This window comes from Plectropomus leopardus, chromosome 11 (genome assembly GCF_008729295.1).
Source record: "Plectropomus leopardus isolate mb chromosome 11, YSFRI_Pleo_2.0, whole genome shotgun sequence".
In the NCBI taxonomy this organism is placed as follows: domain Eukaryota; kingdom Metazoa; phylum Chordata; class Actinopteri; order Perciformes; family Serranidae; genus Plectropomus; species Plectropomus leopardus.
In genome coordinates, this window is record NC_056473.1 from 30,570,151 (window position 1) to 30,590,640 (window position 20,490).

At 39.4% G+C, this 20,490-nt stretch overlaps 1 protein-coding gene across 1 annotated transcript; it reads left to right on the top strand.

Moving 5' to 3' along the window:
- Nucleotides 1-1,038: 1,038 nt before the first annotated feature.
- On the top strand, nucleotides 1,039-20,095 carry slc38a8a (solute carrier family 38 member 8a). The gene is made up of 10 exons (XM_042496389.1): nucleotides 1,039-1,328; nucleotides 8,406-8,604; nucleotides 10,151-10,307; nucleotides 11,525-11,629; nucleotides 13,624-13,681; nucleotides 15,241-15,355; nucleotides 16,769-16,916; nucleotides 17,663-17,865; nucleotides 17,943-17,994; nucleotides 19,087-20,095. The coding sequence occupies exons 1-10, from the start codon at nucleotides 1,125-1,127 to the stop codon at nucleotides 19,187-19,189; spliced, it is 1,344 nt and encodes a 447-aa protein (XP_042352323.1). The 5' UTR covers nucleotides 1,039-1,124; the 3' UTR covers nucleotides 19,190-20,095.
- Nucleotides 20,096-20,490: the final 395 nt, after the last annotated feature.

Genomic DNA, 20,490 nt, shown 5'->3' on the forward strand with positions numbered 1-20,490 from the left:
CAGTTTGGTTTCTTTGTAGACTTCTTGTCAACAGTGTGTGTGATGATTGTTGTTGTACAGGGCTCACAGTTACAAACACAAACCCTCAAAGGTGCTTTTGTTTATTTTTTAGATACCATTGTTTTGCATAAATTTGATATGTGCCGTTTATGAAATGGTTGGCCCTATATGTTTATGTCCTTTATTTAACCATGTAAAAGACTCGTTGAGATTTAAAATCTCTTTTTAAGAGTGGCCTGGCCAGGAGGGCAGCTTAAAACAAGGTTACAACAACAAATGCAGACAAGCAAATACAACTATCAAGCAAATACAACTATCAAACAAATACAATTATCACACAGTACAAAGAGCAAGCACAATCTGCAGTTAAAATGCGAAAAGTGCAATCATCAAATTTCAGTTATCACTGGAGTAGCAGTCACATTGACCAATAGTGCTATTTTCTTGACCTTATAAAGTGACTTAATTTCCCCGATAGTGATCAACTCAGACAGTTTTAGGCCCTATAACAACAGTATTTCATACAAAAAAGAAATGATGAAATTGATCAATATTTTGACTACCTTCATAGGTAGAAAAAGTGTATAATAAAACCCTTCAGGTGATAGAGAGGGCACCCACTTAATCTCATGTAAGGATTCCCCTTTTACTTAGATATATTTCAATCAATAGGAATCTAAGGAATCTATTTACTATCTACTGTATCTCTATTATCTCTCTCATATATATATATATTTGCTGAAACTTTTGCTGGAAATATCAGGCTATATCAGCATAAAAATTAAATTAAAGCATGCCATTATATAAATATCATACCACCATTTTTTGTAATGACAAGCAGCATTGCTTAAGTGATGGTAATGTTGTGTTATTTACATGAAGGGGGTCATTGAAGTGTTTCTCACAGTTTCCGAGCCTGACCTGAAGGCAGCAGCGGGCCCTCCCCTCCCTCCTCCCTGCAGCCGGCTCACCTTGCTCAGTGAGCGGCCCGGCCCACACGGCGCGGCTCGGTGTCTGGGGAGGGGTCGAGAGCTGACCGGCAGCTCGTGCGGGTGTATGTATGCAGCTTGTGAGCGCGCGCGTGCGTCAGTGAGTCCTGCCGCGAGGTCCACGCCGGTTGCAGCATGGAGGAGTTAGCCAGAGAGAGCATCAGCCTGCTGGCTTCAGCCTCAGCCAAGCCCCCGCTGGACGTGGCCTCCGGGCCGCGGCTCGGCTCCATGGGGGCCATTTTCATCATGCTGAAGTCGGCCCTGGGCGCCGGGCTCCTCAACTTCCCCTGGGCCTTCGAGAGAGCCGGAGGCATCCACAGCGCGGTCACCGTGGAGCTGGTGAGTAAATATAAAGATTTCTGCTCGTTGAATGTGAGGTTTCTCGCCGCTCCGGGAAGTCGATGCAGCCAAACTGCTTTTGATCAAACTTTTTATATTTATTTTTATTGCAAGTTTGTTGTTGGGCAGATGCATCTTATCTACAGAGTGCTGAGGTCCACTGAGATCAATTAAGGAGATTGTGATCTGTTCCACCTGACAGGAGAGCTCATGTTAGACTTGACCTCAGCCCCTTTTCAGATTCACTTTGTCCTTATCAGTCTGGCTTTTCTCCTGTTGCTCACCTCTTCACTGTCACTCTGCAGTATTGAAATGGTTGTGGGGATTTTCTTTTTTCCCTCATCCCCAAACATGTCTGGTTCTAGGCTGCTTTTAATAGGGGGGCCGGTAAGAGATGTTGGTGAACTGTTTTTATCCGAAGCTTTTTGATAAGCAAGCTCAATTTTTGTGCCTTTTTATGCACCATGGCAGTGATACCTTACTTTCAGTACCAATACACTGGAATTTATTTATTTAGTACTTTTAGTATACATGAGGTGTAAGAGTGCATAAAATGGCATTAAAATAGAGCGTGTTTATAAAAAAAAAGTGCAAAAAGTGCCAGTGGAGGAGCCTTCAACAGAGGTCCTGGCTAAGACCCTTATGTCCTAAAATCTGAGCAACATCGTAAAATCCTAGAAATGTCCTAAAGTCCTAGAAACATTTTAAAATCCTAGACTAATATCTTCGAAATGTCCTAAAATCCAAGAAATGTCCTAAAATCAGAGAAATGTTCTTAAATCAGAGAAATGTCCTAAAACCCTAGAAATGCCCTTAATCCTAAATATATCCCAAAATGCTAGAAATGTCCTAAAATTTGAGAAATGTTCAAAAATCCTGGAGACTTCCAAAAATGTCCTGAAAACCTAGAAATGTCCTGGAATCCTGGAAATGTCCTAAAATCCTACAAATGTCCTTAAATCCTAGAAACATGTATGGGCAATTTGAGTATGCCTTTGTTTGGCGTTAGTGGGGCAGGTGGAGCATTTGGGGTAACTGCCCCCTCATGTCTAGAAGCGTCCTCTACCCAAACCAAAACTGTGTGTAACCTTTTTCACTCAGCTGGTCATCACATTGACCCTGAAAATGTATCTCTGTTTTAGTCATGTCTTAAAAGTTCCCACACTTCCCTCAAATCCAAATCCAGTTTCGGGGGCTATTTTCCGTGTGGTTGATGGAAACTCAACACTAGTTTTGGAGTTTGCTCAGAGAGGAAAGGAAAAACTCAAATCAGATAAAGGATCAAGCAAACCAGGCATTCCTCTTTTACTTATTTTTGTGTAACTCTACAGATAAAACTACTGTCCAAGACTTTAATAGAAAACATAAATCATTCTTTTATTCTCCTGGTGTCGCTGCCTCGCTGTCACTGGCCGTCCTGCTTTCTAACTTCTACTTTGTCTTTTTGGATGAATCACCGAGATGGGCTCCATTAATCTGATCTTTGAAAAGTACTCACTTCAGTGAATCTGCTTCTTTTTGCCGTTCTTCCTTTTTGATTTGTCGTCCTGCAGACTTTGGACAAAATAAGGTCTAAGTGTGGCCTAAGTTTGTTTTTACGTACCTTTACCTTTTCAGTTTTTAATCCTGTGGAACCTAGGCTTTAAAAAAGGCAATGAGGAACTTAAGCAGAAATTTTCCCAGAATTTAACAAGAAATTAGTAAAAGAAAAAATACAAGAAATACACCTAAAAATTAGCAAAAACAATACAAAACAAAAAAGTGAAAAAACATCAAGAAAACAAGGAAATTACTTAAAAAAATCTTTAAAATATAGTATTTCTGTAAAATAATTTAAAATCCAATTGTGTTTTATCAGCATTTTGGAAATATAGCTTAAGTTTTGCACAAACCTGTAATGTAAACCCACCTTGTGTTGTCGCCAGCAGCGCATTAACTCCACTTCTTCTGTTTTTGCCTTTCACAATAAAACCCCTAGACTGACGCCACATTGCTGCTCACCAGGGGGAACATGTTTACACGCTGGGACTGTGGTGATGAGCTGGTTAATATATTTCAATGATTTTGCTTCAGATTTCGCTCTGGCCTCTTCTTTAAGGTTATTAGATGGTACTTGGTTTGTAGGACGCGAAGTTTCAAAAAATACATTAAAGAAAAATTCAGCAAAGTCTCTTTTCAGAAATCTGCGTACTCAAGATAATTCACAGACTTCGTTGTGAGCTGTTTTATGTAGGACCTATTTTCTTTCTACATGACTACAACTGCTAACCATGTCACTGTGCAGAAGGAAGCGTACATCTACTGCCAGCTCACCGGGCATCACTGAGCTATCGTAACAGCTCAGCCGAGGAGGACGCCGTTAATGTTTACATCTCACGCCGTCACAAGCAAATGCATCCTTCTGTGTGGTGATTCGGTTGTTGGGTGTAGTTCAGTAGGAAGAAAATAATTCCTGCATGAAACTTCTCACAACAAGGTCTGTGGATTATCTTTAGTGAGCGGGTCATGATTTCTGGAAAGAGACGTTGCTGTTAAGTTTTCCAGATGTATTTTTTTGGCACTTCAAGCACCACAAGCCGAGAGCCATTTAGAGAAGGCAGACATCTCAATGGCTGATATTGCCAACACTCGGTATCCCACACCAAAAAGATCTAGACTGATAAATAGCACTATAGATAAGAGGAAATATGTATTTTTTTGATATGGGGGTGAACTGTACCTTTAAGGTTGAAACACATTATGTATTTCATAAGATTATAAAAGATTTGGTTGTGTTTTCTGTCTTTTTATATTGAAAACTTTTTAGTTTGGGACTGTTGTATTTGGGCTTTGAAAACTTGTGACAGCAATTACATGTACTATTTGTATATATGCAATGATTAGTTGAAAAAATAATATTTAAATTAAGTAGCAATTTAAAAGAAATGAATCAGATATTAAAAAATTAAGGTCATATGATGTTGGCTCTTAGACCCTCCATTAATCCAGAACATCTTGAACTGGAACGATGCCCTGTACTATTCAATGCTTAAAGATTAGCACATTTAATATCTTTAATCATGGCAGCATTAAAAGTTGGTGCCGGTCAGTACATGTTTGGCTTGTAACGCATTGTTAAAGAGCTCTGGCATTGTTTTCCTCCTATAATCTCTGAAATAAATTCCTGTTCAGTGTATACTGTTTGGCGCTAAAGGTGGTCAAAGACCTGAGACTGAAGTTTTTTCTCTTTACTTGCCAGGTCTCCCTATGACACTGCAATCTAAATATCTGATCGGACACTTGACGGTAACTTTAGGGCTTAATTGGATCGGAGACTTTTCTAGTTTGTAACTAAACTTGCTCATTTCCACTCTTCCAAAGTCACTCCCACGTGTTTTCCCCGTGGATCTTCTATACAGCTTATTTGCATAATAGCTGTCATTTGCTTGTCCATGTCGTAATGACTAATTTCAGACTGCGACCTTATAGCTGTTCAGCAGGGATCTATAACCCTGACAGATGCTTCCTCTCTCCATTGTTTTTCCTTTCTCTCTGTTTGGGTTATGTGGCTGCTTTTCTTATTGTTATTGGTAAAACACTTTATCTTCCACACCTCTCATTAGAGTTCAGTAACTCTCTGCTTCTTAGCAGCATATTAACCCAGAGGACAGTGACATCCATCCTGATGCACAGCAGGGAGGGAGGGTTAACCTTTGGGCTGTGAAGGTAATTACTTAGCACTCCTCTTGTGTAGAAGTTTAGTGTAGTGATACTCAACTTGTGGCCCAGGGGCCAAATCTTGCCCCTGATAGGTTGCCAGATGGCCCCCACAAACATTATTGAATTTACAATTTGAATAAAGTGATTCACACTGGGAATTGTTTTTGTACTTCTAGTATACATACAGTGCCAGAGTACATAAAACAGCACCCCAATAGAGCTTTTTGGTCAAAAAAAGTGACAGTGGAGGATTCCCCACTCGAAAATGAAGTTATACATCTCAAGGGGTTATCCTTCCAATACATTTCCGAAATGTCCTAAAATCACAGAAATGTCCAAAAATTACAGAAACATCCTAAAATCGTAGAAATGTCCAAAAATCCTATAGGACTGTCCATAAATTCTTGAAATGCCCTAAAATCTGAGAAATATCCTTAAATCCTTGAAATGTCCTAAAAGTCCAAGAAAAATCTTGAAATCTGAGTGTCCTAAAATCCTAAAAAGTCCTTAAATCCTAGAAATGTCCAAAAATCTGAGGAATGTCCTAAATCACAGAAAAAACAGAGAAAATGCTCTCATATCCTATACCATCTGAAAACCTGAGAAACGTTCAAAAATCTTAGAAATGTCCCAAAATCTTTGGAAGATCCTAAAAAATTAGCTTTTTTTGCCTTTTATCTAATGGCTACAATAGTCTAAAGTTAAACGGATGATATGATTAACTTAGCTTTGTCAGTTTATCTGGGTCCCTTCCCCTTCGTCTGTCTCAGGCCTCCAACGTTCAGAGAAATCATTTGTGAAGACACAAAGGAACATTAAAAAGATAGATTCAGTATATTTGCATTTCCATTTCAAACCCAGCGGAAAGCTTTTCAAAAAGCTGCTCCTTTCTTATTAATTTTCCCTTAGTGTCATTTTTCACTATAATCAGGTTCATCCACAAAAGCACTTTTCATTAAATCCACTTGTCACACTGCTTTACAGCCTCTAAATGACACTCATCCACCTGTCACTCAGCAGTTGTATTAGTGGCATTTGTATTATTAATCAAAACCGCATGCCATACATTTAAATAAGTAATAACAAAGATGATATGAAGGTCAGACAGTGGAAAATTTATTTTTCCAGAACGAAAATGAAACTTTCTTTTCCGTACAAGCAAAAAAACAAATGACTGTTATCTTTGACTTTGTCAGCCTGTGCGTCACTGATGGCCTTCGCCCAGGGAGTGCAGATGAGCTTTTAGCTGTATCTGTCACGATAAGTTTATTGTGCATAGTCACTGTAAAATAAAGAATAAAAATCAAATTAATATTTTAAATCTATAATCTACAATATAGAAGGACGAGGCACTTTTCTTTAAAGATCCCCTTTCAGACAAAATGAATTTCTTTAACTTTGTAACGGCAACAAACAACTATTATAGTCAGTTAATCTGTCGACTATTTGCTTGATTACTTGATTAGATGTTTGGTCTATTAAATGTCAGAAAATAGTGAAAAAATGGTGATCAATGTTGAGCTTGAGATGACGTCTGTAATTGTCTTGTTTTTTTCTACAACCAAAAGAAATTCAGTGTAATGTGAAAGTATAAACTAAAGTATAAATATTCACATATATGATGCTGGAATCAAAGAATTTTGCCTTTTTTGCCTTAAAAATGACTCAAACAAATTAAACAATTATCAAATGAAATTAGCTGGGGATTAATTAAGTAGTTCACAACTTATTTATTAATTCTGACATCTGGATTGTTAACATGTCCATATGTTTTTTGTTTTTTTATGAATCTGATTAGAACAGGTTTAAAAGCCTAAACAGTTTAAACATGAGCCATATAAACACCTTAATCAGCTTAAACAAGTGCAAACGGATTAAAATTTAATCAGCTGCAGAGGGGTAATTTACAAACCTTTTCAAAAACCGATCAAAAGAAGATTAATATCGTTTTATTTGTATCTATCTTCAGTCTGATTGAAGATTTCATGATAACGAAAAAGGGTGCATGTAAACGTAGGTAATGACTGTCTCAAAAACCCTGATTCAGCCAGTCAGGATTTATGTCACGTCACATAAGGAAACAATCCTGTCAATTTGCGAAATGAGGGTTATCAGAGGAGAACCCAGGTGTAGCTACTGATCGGGAACAAGGTTTCTCTAACAATATCTGTACTTTGGCTGCTCGATATGAATATTTCACCTTTTTTTTTCCATATCACGTTTTAAAGTTTGAATGGGCTCAGTGGGTTGTAGTGTTTGCCAACACTAGATATAAAACAAGAGCCAGAGACTGTATCATATTAAGTTTAGTTGTAAATTCATCACTTTCGAGCAGAACGTCTCTCCTCTCTCTCCTCCGTGCTGCTGCCTGCATGACCGCAACTCCCTGTACCAGAGAGAAGTATGAAAGTAAAGAGCACTCACTCTGCAGCAAAATCCAGGGACCTAAACCTCACTGGAAGTACACTGCGCAGCACTGATCAGCAAAAAAAAAAAAACAGACTACTCGACCTGAAGTATTCTCCGTAGATTGAGGCCTTAGTTTCTAAAGTTGTAGAGAGCCAGAGACGACCGGGGTCGAAGGTGAGACGGTGCGGGGTCAATTTACATGTCCATAGATTCAACGAGGCAAAGGTGTAGAGTTTCTTCTAAGGCATTTTAAAGCATGAAGGGATGGTTTTAATTGGCAAAAAACTTCTCAATATGTAATTTTAATTAACAAAGATAATTTTTTAGGGCTTTAATTGCTGCCTGGAAAGCCACTACTGTATGTCTGGGATTCAACAATTCTTCTTTTTTGTATTGTGAATGTGATTTCTTGTTGATATCAAAACAGCTTTTTCTCCTTAAACCTTACCAACCTTGTTTTCTGTTCAAGGGTCACAATTCTCAAGTGCTGAATGTTGTCTAAGATAAAGCAAGATTGAGGGTAATTTTAGAAATTGTGTTACAATTACATAATTCGTCCACCAGAGAGCACTGATAAGATGATTTTTCAACTACACAATGTCCATTTCTGTATTGATCTGGGTCACAATTCATTATAAACAAACCAAAAAATTGGGTGGCACTTAAAAGTATTACGTTTTGATGCCAAGTTCTATCTGGTGGTATTACTTACTTCAGATAAATGGGCTGAAACACTGAGTGCACCAACGTTCACTTAAATCATCTCATTTTTTTACAACCTCACACTTCAACAATCTCTCAGACTAATTTCTAAGATGCTACAATCACATTAAAGTTCAGCATTCAGCGGCTTCAAGGTATTTGGTTCTCATGTCAGTGCCATCGCATTAGACGGCGTTACGTGACACCCTGACTTAAAATCATCTGTATCTCTTCGCTCCATCAGTCTTACTTCCGTTATGCCCGCAGGTCTCCCTCGTCTTCCTGATCAGCGGTCTGATCATCTTGGGCTACTCCTCGTCCATCAGCGGTCAGTGCACTTACCAGGCGGTGGTGAAGGAAGTGTGCGGGCCGGCCATCGGTCAGCTGTGTGAGGTCTGCTTCGTCTTCAACCTCTTCATGATCTCTGTGGCCTTTCTGGTCATAGTGGATGACCAGCTGGAGAAGTGTGAGTTTGAAAATCTGTAGAGTGAAGGCCGTACCACGAAATCCAATTTTTATTTTTTTTTGTCTTTTTTTTGTTAAACATTATCATTTATAGTTATTTTTTTTAAATAATACATTTAACTTCGAACAGACCTCCTTTTGTTTCCTCAAACCTTTGAGCATCTCTGCTGTGTGAGTGCCTGAAATATAGCCCGGACCATGGGGAAAAGGAAACATAATGTGGTCATAAAGAAATATTTCACCAGTTTTCAACCAGCTCTGTATCATAACAGTATGGGAAGTATGTTTAGATGAACTGTGGTAAAGTTTTCTCCACCTAATCAGTGCCTAGATATCCCTCCTGCCCCATGGCGAAACTCCGCCAAATTACGTAATTTACATTATTAGGCGAAGTTTCACTGGCTGTTAGCCTGTTGCTCAAAGTACAGGCTGCACTTCCGCATTTTCGTATTGCTCGCCAACCACCGCTGCCACGTCATTGAATCGTACACAGCTGATTAAGAGGCACACCTGCCCTTCTCTCTGTCTCTCAAACTCAGATTGAAATTTGATATAACGGTAAACTAGGCAGCGCTGATCGAATATAAATTAAGATTATGTCCCTGCCCCTGTAAAGATGTTTTCAGAAACATATTTTACGATACGATACGATACATGATCCCAGTTACACCTAACACAATATTGGGCATACAACGCTCATAACACATATCACTCACCCAGTAATAAAACGCTCCGTTTCACAGTAGTGGCAAGAGTTTTTGAACTGGAAGTGGGCGCCATCCTGCTGTCAGCGTAGCGAAAACAGAGGCTGAAAAAAACGGATATCAAACAGTAAAACTAAGCAGCGCTGATCAAATATAAACCAAGATTCTGTTACTGAGTTGCATATTTCTGTATTTTAGCTTACCATTTAGCTGTAATTCAAGATCCAGCTGGCCGCCATCATTTCACACGGACCGTTTCACATTACGTCAGGTGCATTGCACTCTGGTGTTGTAGTTTTTCTGGGATCATGTGGCACCAATTTCAAAAGTATTTGTGCCTTTTACTGCAGAGACGGCCTGGTTTTATGTGAGGCCTGTCTTTATATAGACACCATACTGGGGTATACAGTATATATCGCTATCAGAAGTCTTTAAGTGGAGTCTGTTTCCTCCTTGAACTTGACTTTGAATCTCTTGGTGTTTATTTTGTTAGTGAACCAGCTCACCTGTTTCTCTCTGAATTAAAAACTGATCGATAACGATCTCTCTCTCCTCTTATGTTAGAGAGGATGAATACTCTGCGACCTTGCCCGGCTCATGTCTCCTCTCAGCTTAAGGGCAGATTTATGTTTGCTGAGTGTAACTTTATAGTTCACATTGTGGTGAAATGGCCTCTAATATTTGGTCTAAAGCATGTTTCTTTTTTTCCTGTCCAATCACAGTTGTATTAGTCTTCATTTTCCTTATCTTTGGGACAGATACAGTTTATTTAATAATTTCTATGCTTCCTTCCTCCAGTAAATGAGTTACGTGCATGTCGTGTGTGTTCTTGTTCACCGTCAGTGTGCGGCTCCTTGTATGAGCTGGTAACTGGTTTGCCGGAGTCCGAGATGCCGTACCACTTCTACACAGACCAGCGCTTCGGCCTGGTGCTGCTCTGCGTCCTCCTCATCCTGCCGCTGTCCATCCCCAAAGAGATCAGCATCCTGAAGTACATCAGGTCAGATGACACACGTGGGAGTGCATGCATACGTAATGTGGCCAGTCACACACATCCAGTAATTTGTCTACTCCGGTTTAGAAATAAGACATACAAACAGTATGTTTATCAGTTTTATCGTTTTGTACTTGAAGTTTTTTTTCATAATAGAATTTTCCCAACTTTTAAATATAGTTTGGTTTGGTATAAATCTTGGTTTTTTTTGTGTTTTATTGGATTTTACAGAAATAGAGAGTTGACACTTCACTGCACAATTATGCCCACTTTCCTTCACCTGCTCAAGCCCACCCTCCACCGCATGGCACGAGTGATTAAAGAACATAATAATAATAATTTAACATTCATGTATAAGGGACAAAGTGAACACAATAAGAAAAAAATATAAATAATGATAAGAAAGAAAGAAAAAGAACTGTTTTCCAAGATTCATTCAGTCATCAGATTTAGTGTTAATGGTCACCGCAGGCTGATTCCTAATCATTGTGATGATCACATAGCCTTTTAAGTTACTCTAAGTTACTCTTCCTAAAAAATCGTCTTCACCATCAGTTTGATACGTTATGAGGAAGCGAGATTTCCACAAAATTTAAATGGAAATTTCAATCTAATGTCCACATATTTAATGTATGTTTACATTACTCTATTTTTAAAATCTGTCTGTATGAGCTTTTCTCCAATGTAATGCGTCAGAATGTCCAAATTACACACAAGATATCTCATGACCTAATAGACAGATGCTTGAAAGTTAGGTGTGATTTGATCACAGATTGACAGAGTAAACAAACGTAAACGGCATCAAAGATGCGTTTTGATCCATTCACTCAAACCTCCCTCCCCCACTTTTTTTTGTCGCTAATTTTCTGGTCACCTTTGACTATTTTACGGACATTTCTTTCCATGTTGCTGATTGCCTTTTTTCCAAGATTTTGAAAGAAATCAAACTAATGTCAGGGTTCAAAGGTGTATAAATGCTTGAGAAAGGCGTCTGAATGCAGCCAAAGAAAACTGCAGTTGACTCGGGTTTCAGAGGGTTGAAATGCGTTTTGTTCATGGTGAGGATGCGAGTCTTTGTGACTGTCACAGTCATGCACGTGAGTGATTGTGGATAGGTGCCGACCCCTGCAGTCAGTTTCCAGTAATCTACTCGTCCATTGCACTTTGACTCAAATGTCTCTGTGTTTGTGTGAACGCGGTGCTTTGTCTCTGTCCTCTCACAGTGTTCTCGGCACTCTGGCTGCAACCTACCTGACCGTTGCCATCATCGTCAAATACCACACCATGTCTTCTGTCATGGTTCACGTCACCCCTCTCTACACTAGTGGGTATGTATGTATGTGCGTGAGTGTGTGTGTGTGTGTGTGTGTGTGTGCAGGGGTGACATATGATGGCATCCAGGGCTCCAAGCAATGCAGTTGCTCCACTGGTCCCAACAGCTTGTAAAGTCAAAATTAGTCTTGAGAGTAAATGTGACGAGTTGAGATCAGGAGTGTGTCCACTGAGTTATCAGTGCTGACTACTTTTCAGTTTTGCATGTCTTTATGTTTTTCATTTTAAAAAGTGTTTTTTTTTTTCATGACATTTAGAGCTACACTCATGCGCTGTTTTACAGGGAGTTGGGTTAAAATATTGAAACCACTCTCAAATATGTCCGTTAAATATGACGCTATGGCCAGGTAGCAGGGGGAAATGGGTAGCTAAAATGCAAATTAACATTTTTACACTTTGGTGTTTTGCATGTATTAGATGATACATAGATCAATATATTGATACAATGATCATTGATTCAATATAATTGAGGTTTTCAATTGTTCCTGTGACAACAGGACGACGTTAGTCTGGAGTCTGGGCCTTCGCAAAGTTAAAGTGACACAATAAATATGGGCTGATACCCCAGAGTGTGTGGCACATAAATCCGTCCATTCCCAGTATTTACTGATATAATGTCATATTGATTGCAGGCCCCTGAATCGAATTGAATAAAATTTGTATTGTGGCAGACTTAGTGGTAACAGAAAATATCATATTGTAGTCCAAAGAATCGATATAATATCGTATTGTGATGAAACTAACGATTGACAACCCAACCCGCCTGTCACTGGTCTTCATGCAGAGCAAAGCTGCAAGTCTGTTGGCTGTAGCTCCATTTTTAGTAAACAGACATGAGAGGGATGCTGATCTTAGTTAATTCATGGCAAAAAAAGCACATTGTGGTATTCCCCAAAATGTCAAACTATTCTTTTAAATTGGTTTTGGTTTTTCATAATGACAACTCACTCCTGTGAATATATGCTTAGCAGTGTGTATTTACTGTTGTCTGCACAGCTGAAGCAAAGTGTTTAATGTGCCTGCAAACCTCAATTTCAATTCAGTTCAATTCAAACAACTTTATTAGTCCCACTAGGGGCAATTAGTAAAGAGCAGCATGTTAAAACTACAAAACAAAAACCCACATAGCAGCATTCACAATATACAACCAGGCGAGTGCACCAGGAGCCAAGATGGTTCACCCAACCACACCATATACAGCTGTATAACACTTACAGGGAATTTAGAAGTCTGACTGCTGAAGGGATAAAAGATTTTGCATGGCGTTTTTTTGCAAGCAGGTGATGCATAACGACGCTCTGATGGCAACAGAGAAAATTCACCTGCAAGGACATGCCCTGTGGAGGCAGGGTACTTAGTGCCTTCTGTAGGATTTGTTGGTTACAGTAGGCAGTAAAGTCTCTCTGTCTCACTCCAATGATTTTCGAACAGATTTTTATAATACTGTTCAGGCTGTTCCTGTCAGGCTCTAAAACCAGCGAATAAAAGAAAAACTTAAAAGACTCAAATAGTTTGGTAGAAATGAAGAAAGAATTGCTGGACCAAAATACTAAACAGTATTAATATATGTGTCTTTTTTTAGGAAAAGTTTTACATTCGAGGTCCTCTTTTCATTGCCATAAATGGACTTTATCACCATAACAAGTTCATATAATGAGGTTGCTTTCAGGAAATATGACTGGTATGCGTCTGATCCATAAATCAGTTTTGAATTCAGGCCACCAGGACAGACAAAGTCGATGAAACTGTCCTGCTCGCTCTTCTCCTTGAACTCCTGTGTCACTGCTAGGACGCTCTGTCTGGCTCACTGACTTGCCTCCGCTGCTCTTGTCAGCCGTGCGCCTCTGATTGACAGATGAACTCTATGGCGAAGCGTCTCTAAATGCCGCGGCATTATGAATGGTGCCCTAATAATAGCTTGTTTCTTCTTCTTCTCGTGGCATTTGTGAACTCCAGAGAAGTGACTCTGATGTCTCCTGTCTGTGTGCAGGATCAGCTCCTGGGCTTCCACCTTTAGCGTCATCCCGACCATCTGCTTCGGTTTCCAAGTGAGTGTGACAACTAAGAGATGTTTTCATGCAAGGCCCTCTGAGACGTGGTTAACACGTGTGTGAACATCACGCTGTGGTACGGCTGGAGGCCACCGAGTGTGCAGCTGTGTGTGGGAAGCTTTATGTATGCATGTTTCAGTTACAGCTGCAGAACTGCAAATACATGCATGTGACTACATTAAAAACTGATTACCCAGCAAGTAATGAAATCTCCAAAACCATCTGACCTTAAAGGGATAGTTCACCCAAATTACAGAAAACAGATTTTTCTTGATCATAAAATCTAACTTGGCAGAGGAAGTGCTACTACATCAGGGTCAACGTCACAGTGACACGATAACTTTTTTGGACCATTATTCAATATCACATCTCAGTAACAGACGGGAAGACATTTGGTTTGGTGACAATAATCTTGGGCGTCCACCTTTAAACTGAGCTGATGTATTGATCATCTGTGTTGCCGTGTTGAATATTGGCAGAAGCATCTACATTTTTAAAATATGTTGCTCCTTTGCAGCAGCATCTGTATTTTAAGCATCTCTGCTATCAAGGCTACATGTGAGCCTGGACCAACTTCGATGTAACGTTAGCGGTTGGCAGAGCTGCACAACCTAATTCTAGTTTTTAAATGTGATGTTTCAGAGCTGTAAACACCACAAACAAAATTCCATTGACTTCCATTATATTTTCTCAGAGGCAGGCTAGAGGTACGCGAGTGTTTCTGAATAGTTCTGTTGCAACTGTAGCAGACATTGAAGTGCTTTTCTCAATAATCTTTAGGACGTGGGCTTTCTCGTGAGAGTGTGTTAAAGTGTAGGAAAGGTCATCAGGCTGGCGCAGCCCGGGGCCGCTGTGCTCCGCAGGATCTCGGCAGAGTTAGCTTTTCATATTTAATAGCAGGGTAGAGCGCAGGAAAAAGATCATTGTGTCAATCCAAAGCACTGCAGACTGATGTGTAACTTCCCAAGTTGCCAAGGTAACCCCTGAGGGATGCTGGCAGGATCTAATAAAAGGAGGTATGAACGGACTGATGCACGTCCTTTCTCTCACACACACACATAGACGCCCTCCCTCAGGGTGACTGATTGCACTGCAAAGGGTTGAAAAGAGAGCTGATGAGATCCTGAGAGCAGTGGAGGAGGCGACGGCAGGAAAAGGGGAAGCGAGATTTAAAAGTGGACGACGGCAGCTGGGATCAAGTGGGGACAAGAGTCTGTATCCTGACCTCGGAGATGATTTAACTCACCCCAATGTGCCACTCGGAGCTCATGGCCTTCATTTAATTCCCCATCTCCTCTCAGTTCATCACAGCAGCAGAGAGATCAGAGATAGTAAGACCTTTGGATCCACACTCTGCACCATGAGCTCTAAACAGATGAGCAAAATACAAGGTTGGGCGTCAGAGAGACACACAATGTGTTTGACCAACAAACTAGTCTCTGTTTCATCTCTCAGCAGATCTGTGTTTAGTCGCGTTAGGAGTTTATTCTAACCAACCACAGCAGCAGTTGACCCCACCTATAACTGCGTTTAATCACCCTGTATGTGTTTTTAAGTGCCACGAGGCGTCCATCGCCATCTACAGCAGCATGGAGAACCAGCGGCTCTCCCACTGGGTCTTCATCTCTGTGGTCTCCATGATCTTCTGTCTCGTCATCTACTCCCTCACAGGTCAGACAAGCTTCTACTTCCCCTCTCTTCTACAACACTTTTACACGATTATATAATTCATCTGATTAGTTTTGGCGCATTTCCAGTGCAGCATGAGAAACAGAGGAAACCTCAGGAGCAGATCAGCTGTTGTGTGTGTGAGGTTTTGATACAGTGAAGTTTATCCCTGAGGTGTGATTGAACCACTTTTCACAGCTATGTGGGTCACATCAAGGGGAAGTGAAAAGCAGGTCGCAGCTTCTGGGTTGTAAAATGATGCTTCAAAGAAGTTATTTCTTCATAAAAGAAAAGGATTTTAGCCCCTCAGAGAAAGGCGGTTTAGGTTGGTGCACTGCTTTGGTGCATATTGAAATATCTCAAAATCTTTTGGATGGATTTAAGTGAATTTTTCCTATGACCTCTGGTGGAAATGTATAGTTATGTCATTATTAATTACATATTTTCACATATACCACACACACTCTCAGCTAAATTAATGACACGTTTTACATCACTGTCACAGGTTGTGTTACGCTGGCTTCATCAAGGACATCTAAAGTTCAGTTTATTGAACAAACATGTTTTCATGGTACCTCCATCAGATAATTTTAGGGATTTTTAGTTAAAAATCAGGAAGAGAGTCTGTTTTTATTGGTGTGTGGAAAAAGAGCCAGCCCCAAATGAGAATTTATATCAATATATATCAACGTGGCATGCTTCAGTGGCTTTGCAAACCAACTCAGGTCATTTATGAAAGATCTTCGTACTTCTTAAGGCTACGCTTCAGAGAAGTTTCATTTTGAGTTAAAAAAGTACAAATCAGGTCGATTTATCGATATTGATAATTATCAGGCTAAAAAGGTAACAGTGTTATTTCAAGTTTAAAAGCTATTTTTCCTCCTGAGTGAAAGAAAAACAGTTGTTTTTTGACAATGGAAACAGAATAAATAGACAAAACAAAAATCTCAACTGATTTTAATACAACAGATGAACTTTGATGACATCGTGAAGTAACGTGGGATCAATTATTGCGGATGAAAGTCTTTCTAAAGCGACTCAGCCAAAAAATAATGTTTATGGACAAAGAGATGTGTGATAGATTTACTCATGTTACCTTTAGTCGCTTTACGTCATATCATTCTTTTGACTGTTTCCTCAGACACATTACCATCAGCATTAGACGAGTCAGCTGTGCAGCGGCTGCAGCTAACATTATCTGGTGATAATAATAAGAGCCCAGCGCTCTTATTAAAAATAAGTTTTATTCCGAATTCAAGGTAACACGCAGTGAATAATTGATAGACAAATGGTCATTTTGTATTGAGTATTCTCTTTAAAGACTGTGCTTGAGAGATATCAGAAGGTTAGCCTTTTCATTGTGAGAATATTGGCATGCTGGTTTTACTATTTAGCTTCCTTTTCTTTCTTTCGCAGGGGTTTATGGGTACCTGACATTTGGAAAGGACGTGAAAGCCGACATTTTGATGTCGTACACCGGCGATGATATTCTGATGGTCATCGCCAGACTGCTGTTTGGAATCTCCATCATCACCATCTATCCCATCATCCTGCTGCTGGGCAGGTCAGGGACACGGCCACAGTGAATTTACTTCATCTCAGTTCAATCTTTTAAAAGGTCTCAATCTTTCTCACTCGAGTTAAATCATCCAAAGTCATCAGAAGTTTCAATATAGTTGTACACAGAACTTTGGGCGTCCTTAAATTCTGTGCCTGGGTTACCTGATGTTTGGCCCAGTGATGAATGAGGTTTTCAAGTAGACTAAAAATTGAAATAGCGCATGAAAGATTTTACCCTCTAGTGTACCAGTGAGCCAAAAGGCTAAAAAAACACTCTGTAAGTGAGGCCAGTAAAACTCTTCCAGCTTACTTATCCTGGATGACATTGACCTAATGCAAGTTTTAGGAAAAATTGCTCCAATGCATCACAATCAACTGGATGTCATGTTTTTGGTTTTATTTAATTTTTCCGTTGTTGAAACTAATACAGTAATGTCAGTGGCAGACAATTGTTTGGTATGACATTTTGTGATTGTAATGTCTAGTAATTCTTAAACTTTGTAATACCCTGAATGCATTTTTATATTTGATAAACAGAGATAATTATATTCAGTAAATGCTTTTTACACCTCTGCACCGGCAACAACCACGTGGTGATATATCTAATTTTTTTAAAACATTTTCCTAATTTTTTACTTTATAAAGGGCTTTGCACATCAAAATTGCATGTCACGTCATTGGCTTATTTACAGAGGATAATGTTTTGGCCACACTGTCTGATCAAAAACACACCTATGTCCTGCACATCAGATCAGTGATCCAGGACCCCCTGCTGAGCTGGCGGCGGAGACGGGACGGTGCCGTGACAGCGGAGTTCGAAAGCCGCAGCCGCTACGTGCTGACGGTCCTGTGGATAATGGTGACACTGCTCATTGCCACATGTGTACCCGACATCAGCAAGGTCATCAGTGTGATCGGAGGGATCAGCGCCTTTTTCATCTTCATCTTCCCAGGTAACACTCGCTGATTGCAGATTCATATTCTCCCAGAATGCGTTGCAACCCTTTAACGCTGCGATGTGTTTGAACAGGACTCTGTTTGGTGTTTGCCATGCAGTCTGAGCCTGTCTCATGTAAAACAAGGTGAGAACAAACTTCATTTAAATGATAATGTATTGTAAACATGCATTTGAGTGATAATCCAAAGAAATACTCAAGAGACGAGGAATGAATGTGGTGAAATAAGCTTGAGTGGGAACCCCTGAAGATGAATAGTTTAATCCTAACAAAAAACTTTTGACTGGCGCTAAACTTTTAGTACATTAGGGTTTTTTTGCAAATAGACATCAGTTTTAGGATGCTGATGTCTTCTTGTCAGTTTTTTTCCGTCCAGTTTCGTTAAAACTGGGCTATTTTTGTAGGCATCTCTATGGGACAGGCTTTTATTTCCTCACAAACTCAATCATACAACAAATACAATCAAATTATTTATTTAACCTTTTAAAACTGGGACAAATTGGCTTCATTTTATTTTTCAATAAACGGGAAGAAGTTAATGAGCAGCAACAGAAGAAATGACCCAGAGGTTAGCAAGAGATCTGTGAAAAGTCCCAAAAAATGACATGAATTCCAAAATTCCAAGCAAAGAAAAACAGTTTAAAAAAAAAAAAAAGGCAGATTAAAACAAAAAACAAGACAAGAACTGACCTAAACAAAAAACGCTTAAAAATGATAATAATTCTGTAAAATTATTTTAAATATAAAATTATGAATATAGTTCACTGGACATTTTTTCCCTAGATTTAAAAAAAATTAGCCTTTTTACATCTACTAATCCTTTTTTTGTGTCTCTCTTTGCTGTGCCAGTAATTCTGTCTTCTGTGGTGCTCATGGTTTCAGTAAAATTAACTAAATGATTGAATCGTAGAGAATCTTACTAAGCTAATCGTGTGTAGCCTATCCATACTGACAAAAGTTTAAACATATTTCATAGTGTATGTGCTAACTAACGTTATCTCCAGCAGGTCGCCAACAACCTGGTTTTAAACATCCAAAGAACTTCTATAAGAGCGTTTAATTGGGAGTAGGCTTTTATTTCAAGATTCATGATACTTTGACACATTCATATCCATATGTAGACATTTATACAGAAATATAGGCAGGACAGAAAAACAAACAAACAAAAAAAAACAGATGTTATATTTCTCTTTGTCACCTGTGCCCTCTCCTCTCCAGAATCATCCTCACAGTGTGGGGGATGGTGACCCTGATCTGTGGAGCTTTCATCTTCGGTCAGAGCACCACCATCGCTGTCATGCAGGTCATCGGAAAGATCTGACTGTTTCCTCGTCCCTCGCTCGTCCAGAGCTTTTCATGAACACTCTTTTCTTTCCTCTAAAGAGCCCATGGTGACTTATGGCCACCATGGGCTTCAAAAATGGACATGAACTCTGGACAATCGAGACGTCCCCCCCAAAACTTGCAACTTCTGGCCTTTTCCCCAGTGGACTAACCTCGGTAAGAATTCCTCTCACCTTCGGTGTCAAGGTATGCCATGGGTTAATTGTTCTTAGTTGAACCATGACGACGAGCTGTCTGCCAGTTGCCACGCTGAGATCACTTCAGGTTCTTCTACAGTTTGATGTGTTTTATTTGATCTACTGTTGTCACATTTATTAATGGATGTTTGTGCTTATCAGCATTAGACCTGCTTGTATTCAGAAAACATTCACACACAGTCTGCAAGATGAAGAGATTTAAACCGATAGCGTGCACGGTGTTATAGGAGGTGATTTTCTTGAACGCTATATTTGGCTTTAATGGTGTGTAGAATATTCGATTTTCAGTAGATATTTAAAAAAAAGCCAGAGCATTGTACCAATATGAAGCTAGAACTTGAAAGCTATTTTCGTGTGTGCATGGTGCAGCAAAGCAGGACGATGTCGATTGTTTGCACAGTCTGCATGTTACCACTAGATCATGTAATCAAGGCCTCGTTGTTGATATTTCCAAGACCAGTTGGTAGACTGAGCTCTCAAAGGTTGCTTGATGGTGCCACAACTGATGGGGAGGGAGGACATTTCGATGTTTCTGTATATTTCGGATTTGAGTGTGTAAATAAGTCATATCTTACATCTTTTTGTATGGAAAAAAAAGAGCTGCATTCTGGTATTTGATAAATACTTAAGGATGTGTAAAGCAGTCACGTTAACAGTGAATATTGAGTTAATGAAAAGGCAAGTGAATAAAATAATTTTTATATGAAACTGTTAAATTTGCATCCGTTTTCTGTTTTAGCATACAGTACAAAAAAAAAAACAGAATAAGGGATATATAGGGTTATAGATGTATGTTAAAGCCTGTCACTCCTGTAATAATAATTTTGTAATAATAATAAAAATAAGGCAAAGTACTGCAAAACCAAGGATTTTAAATACAGAACAAAAACACTGATGTACAAAATATGGTAAATACTTAACATGTACATTGTAGCTGTTTCAGAGTCAGAGAACTGTTATATTTTTGTGCAAAGATGTGCAAACGTGTTTAGCAAGGAATGTGCAAATGTAAAGCAAATATGCAATATACAAAGATAATAGTCCAAGGTGTGTGTCAGTGTAACGCATATAGATTGATAGT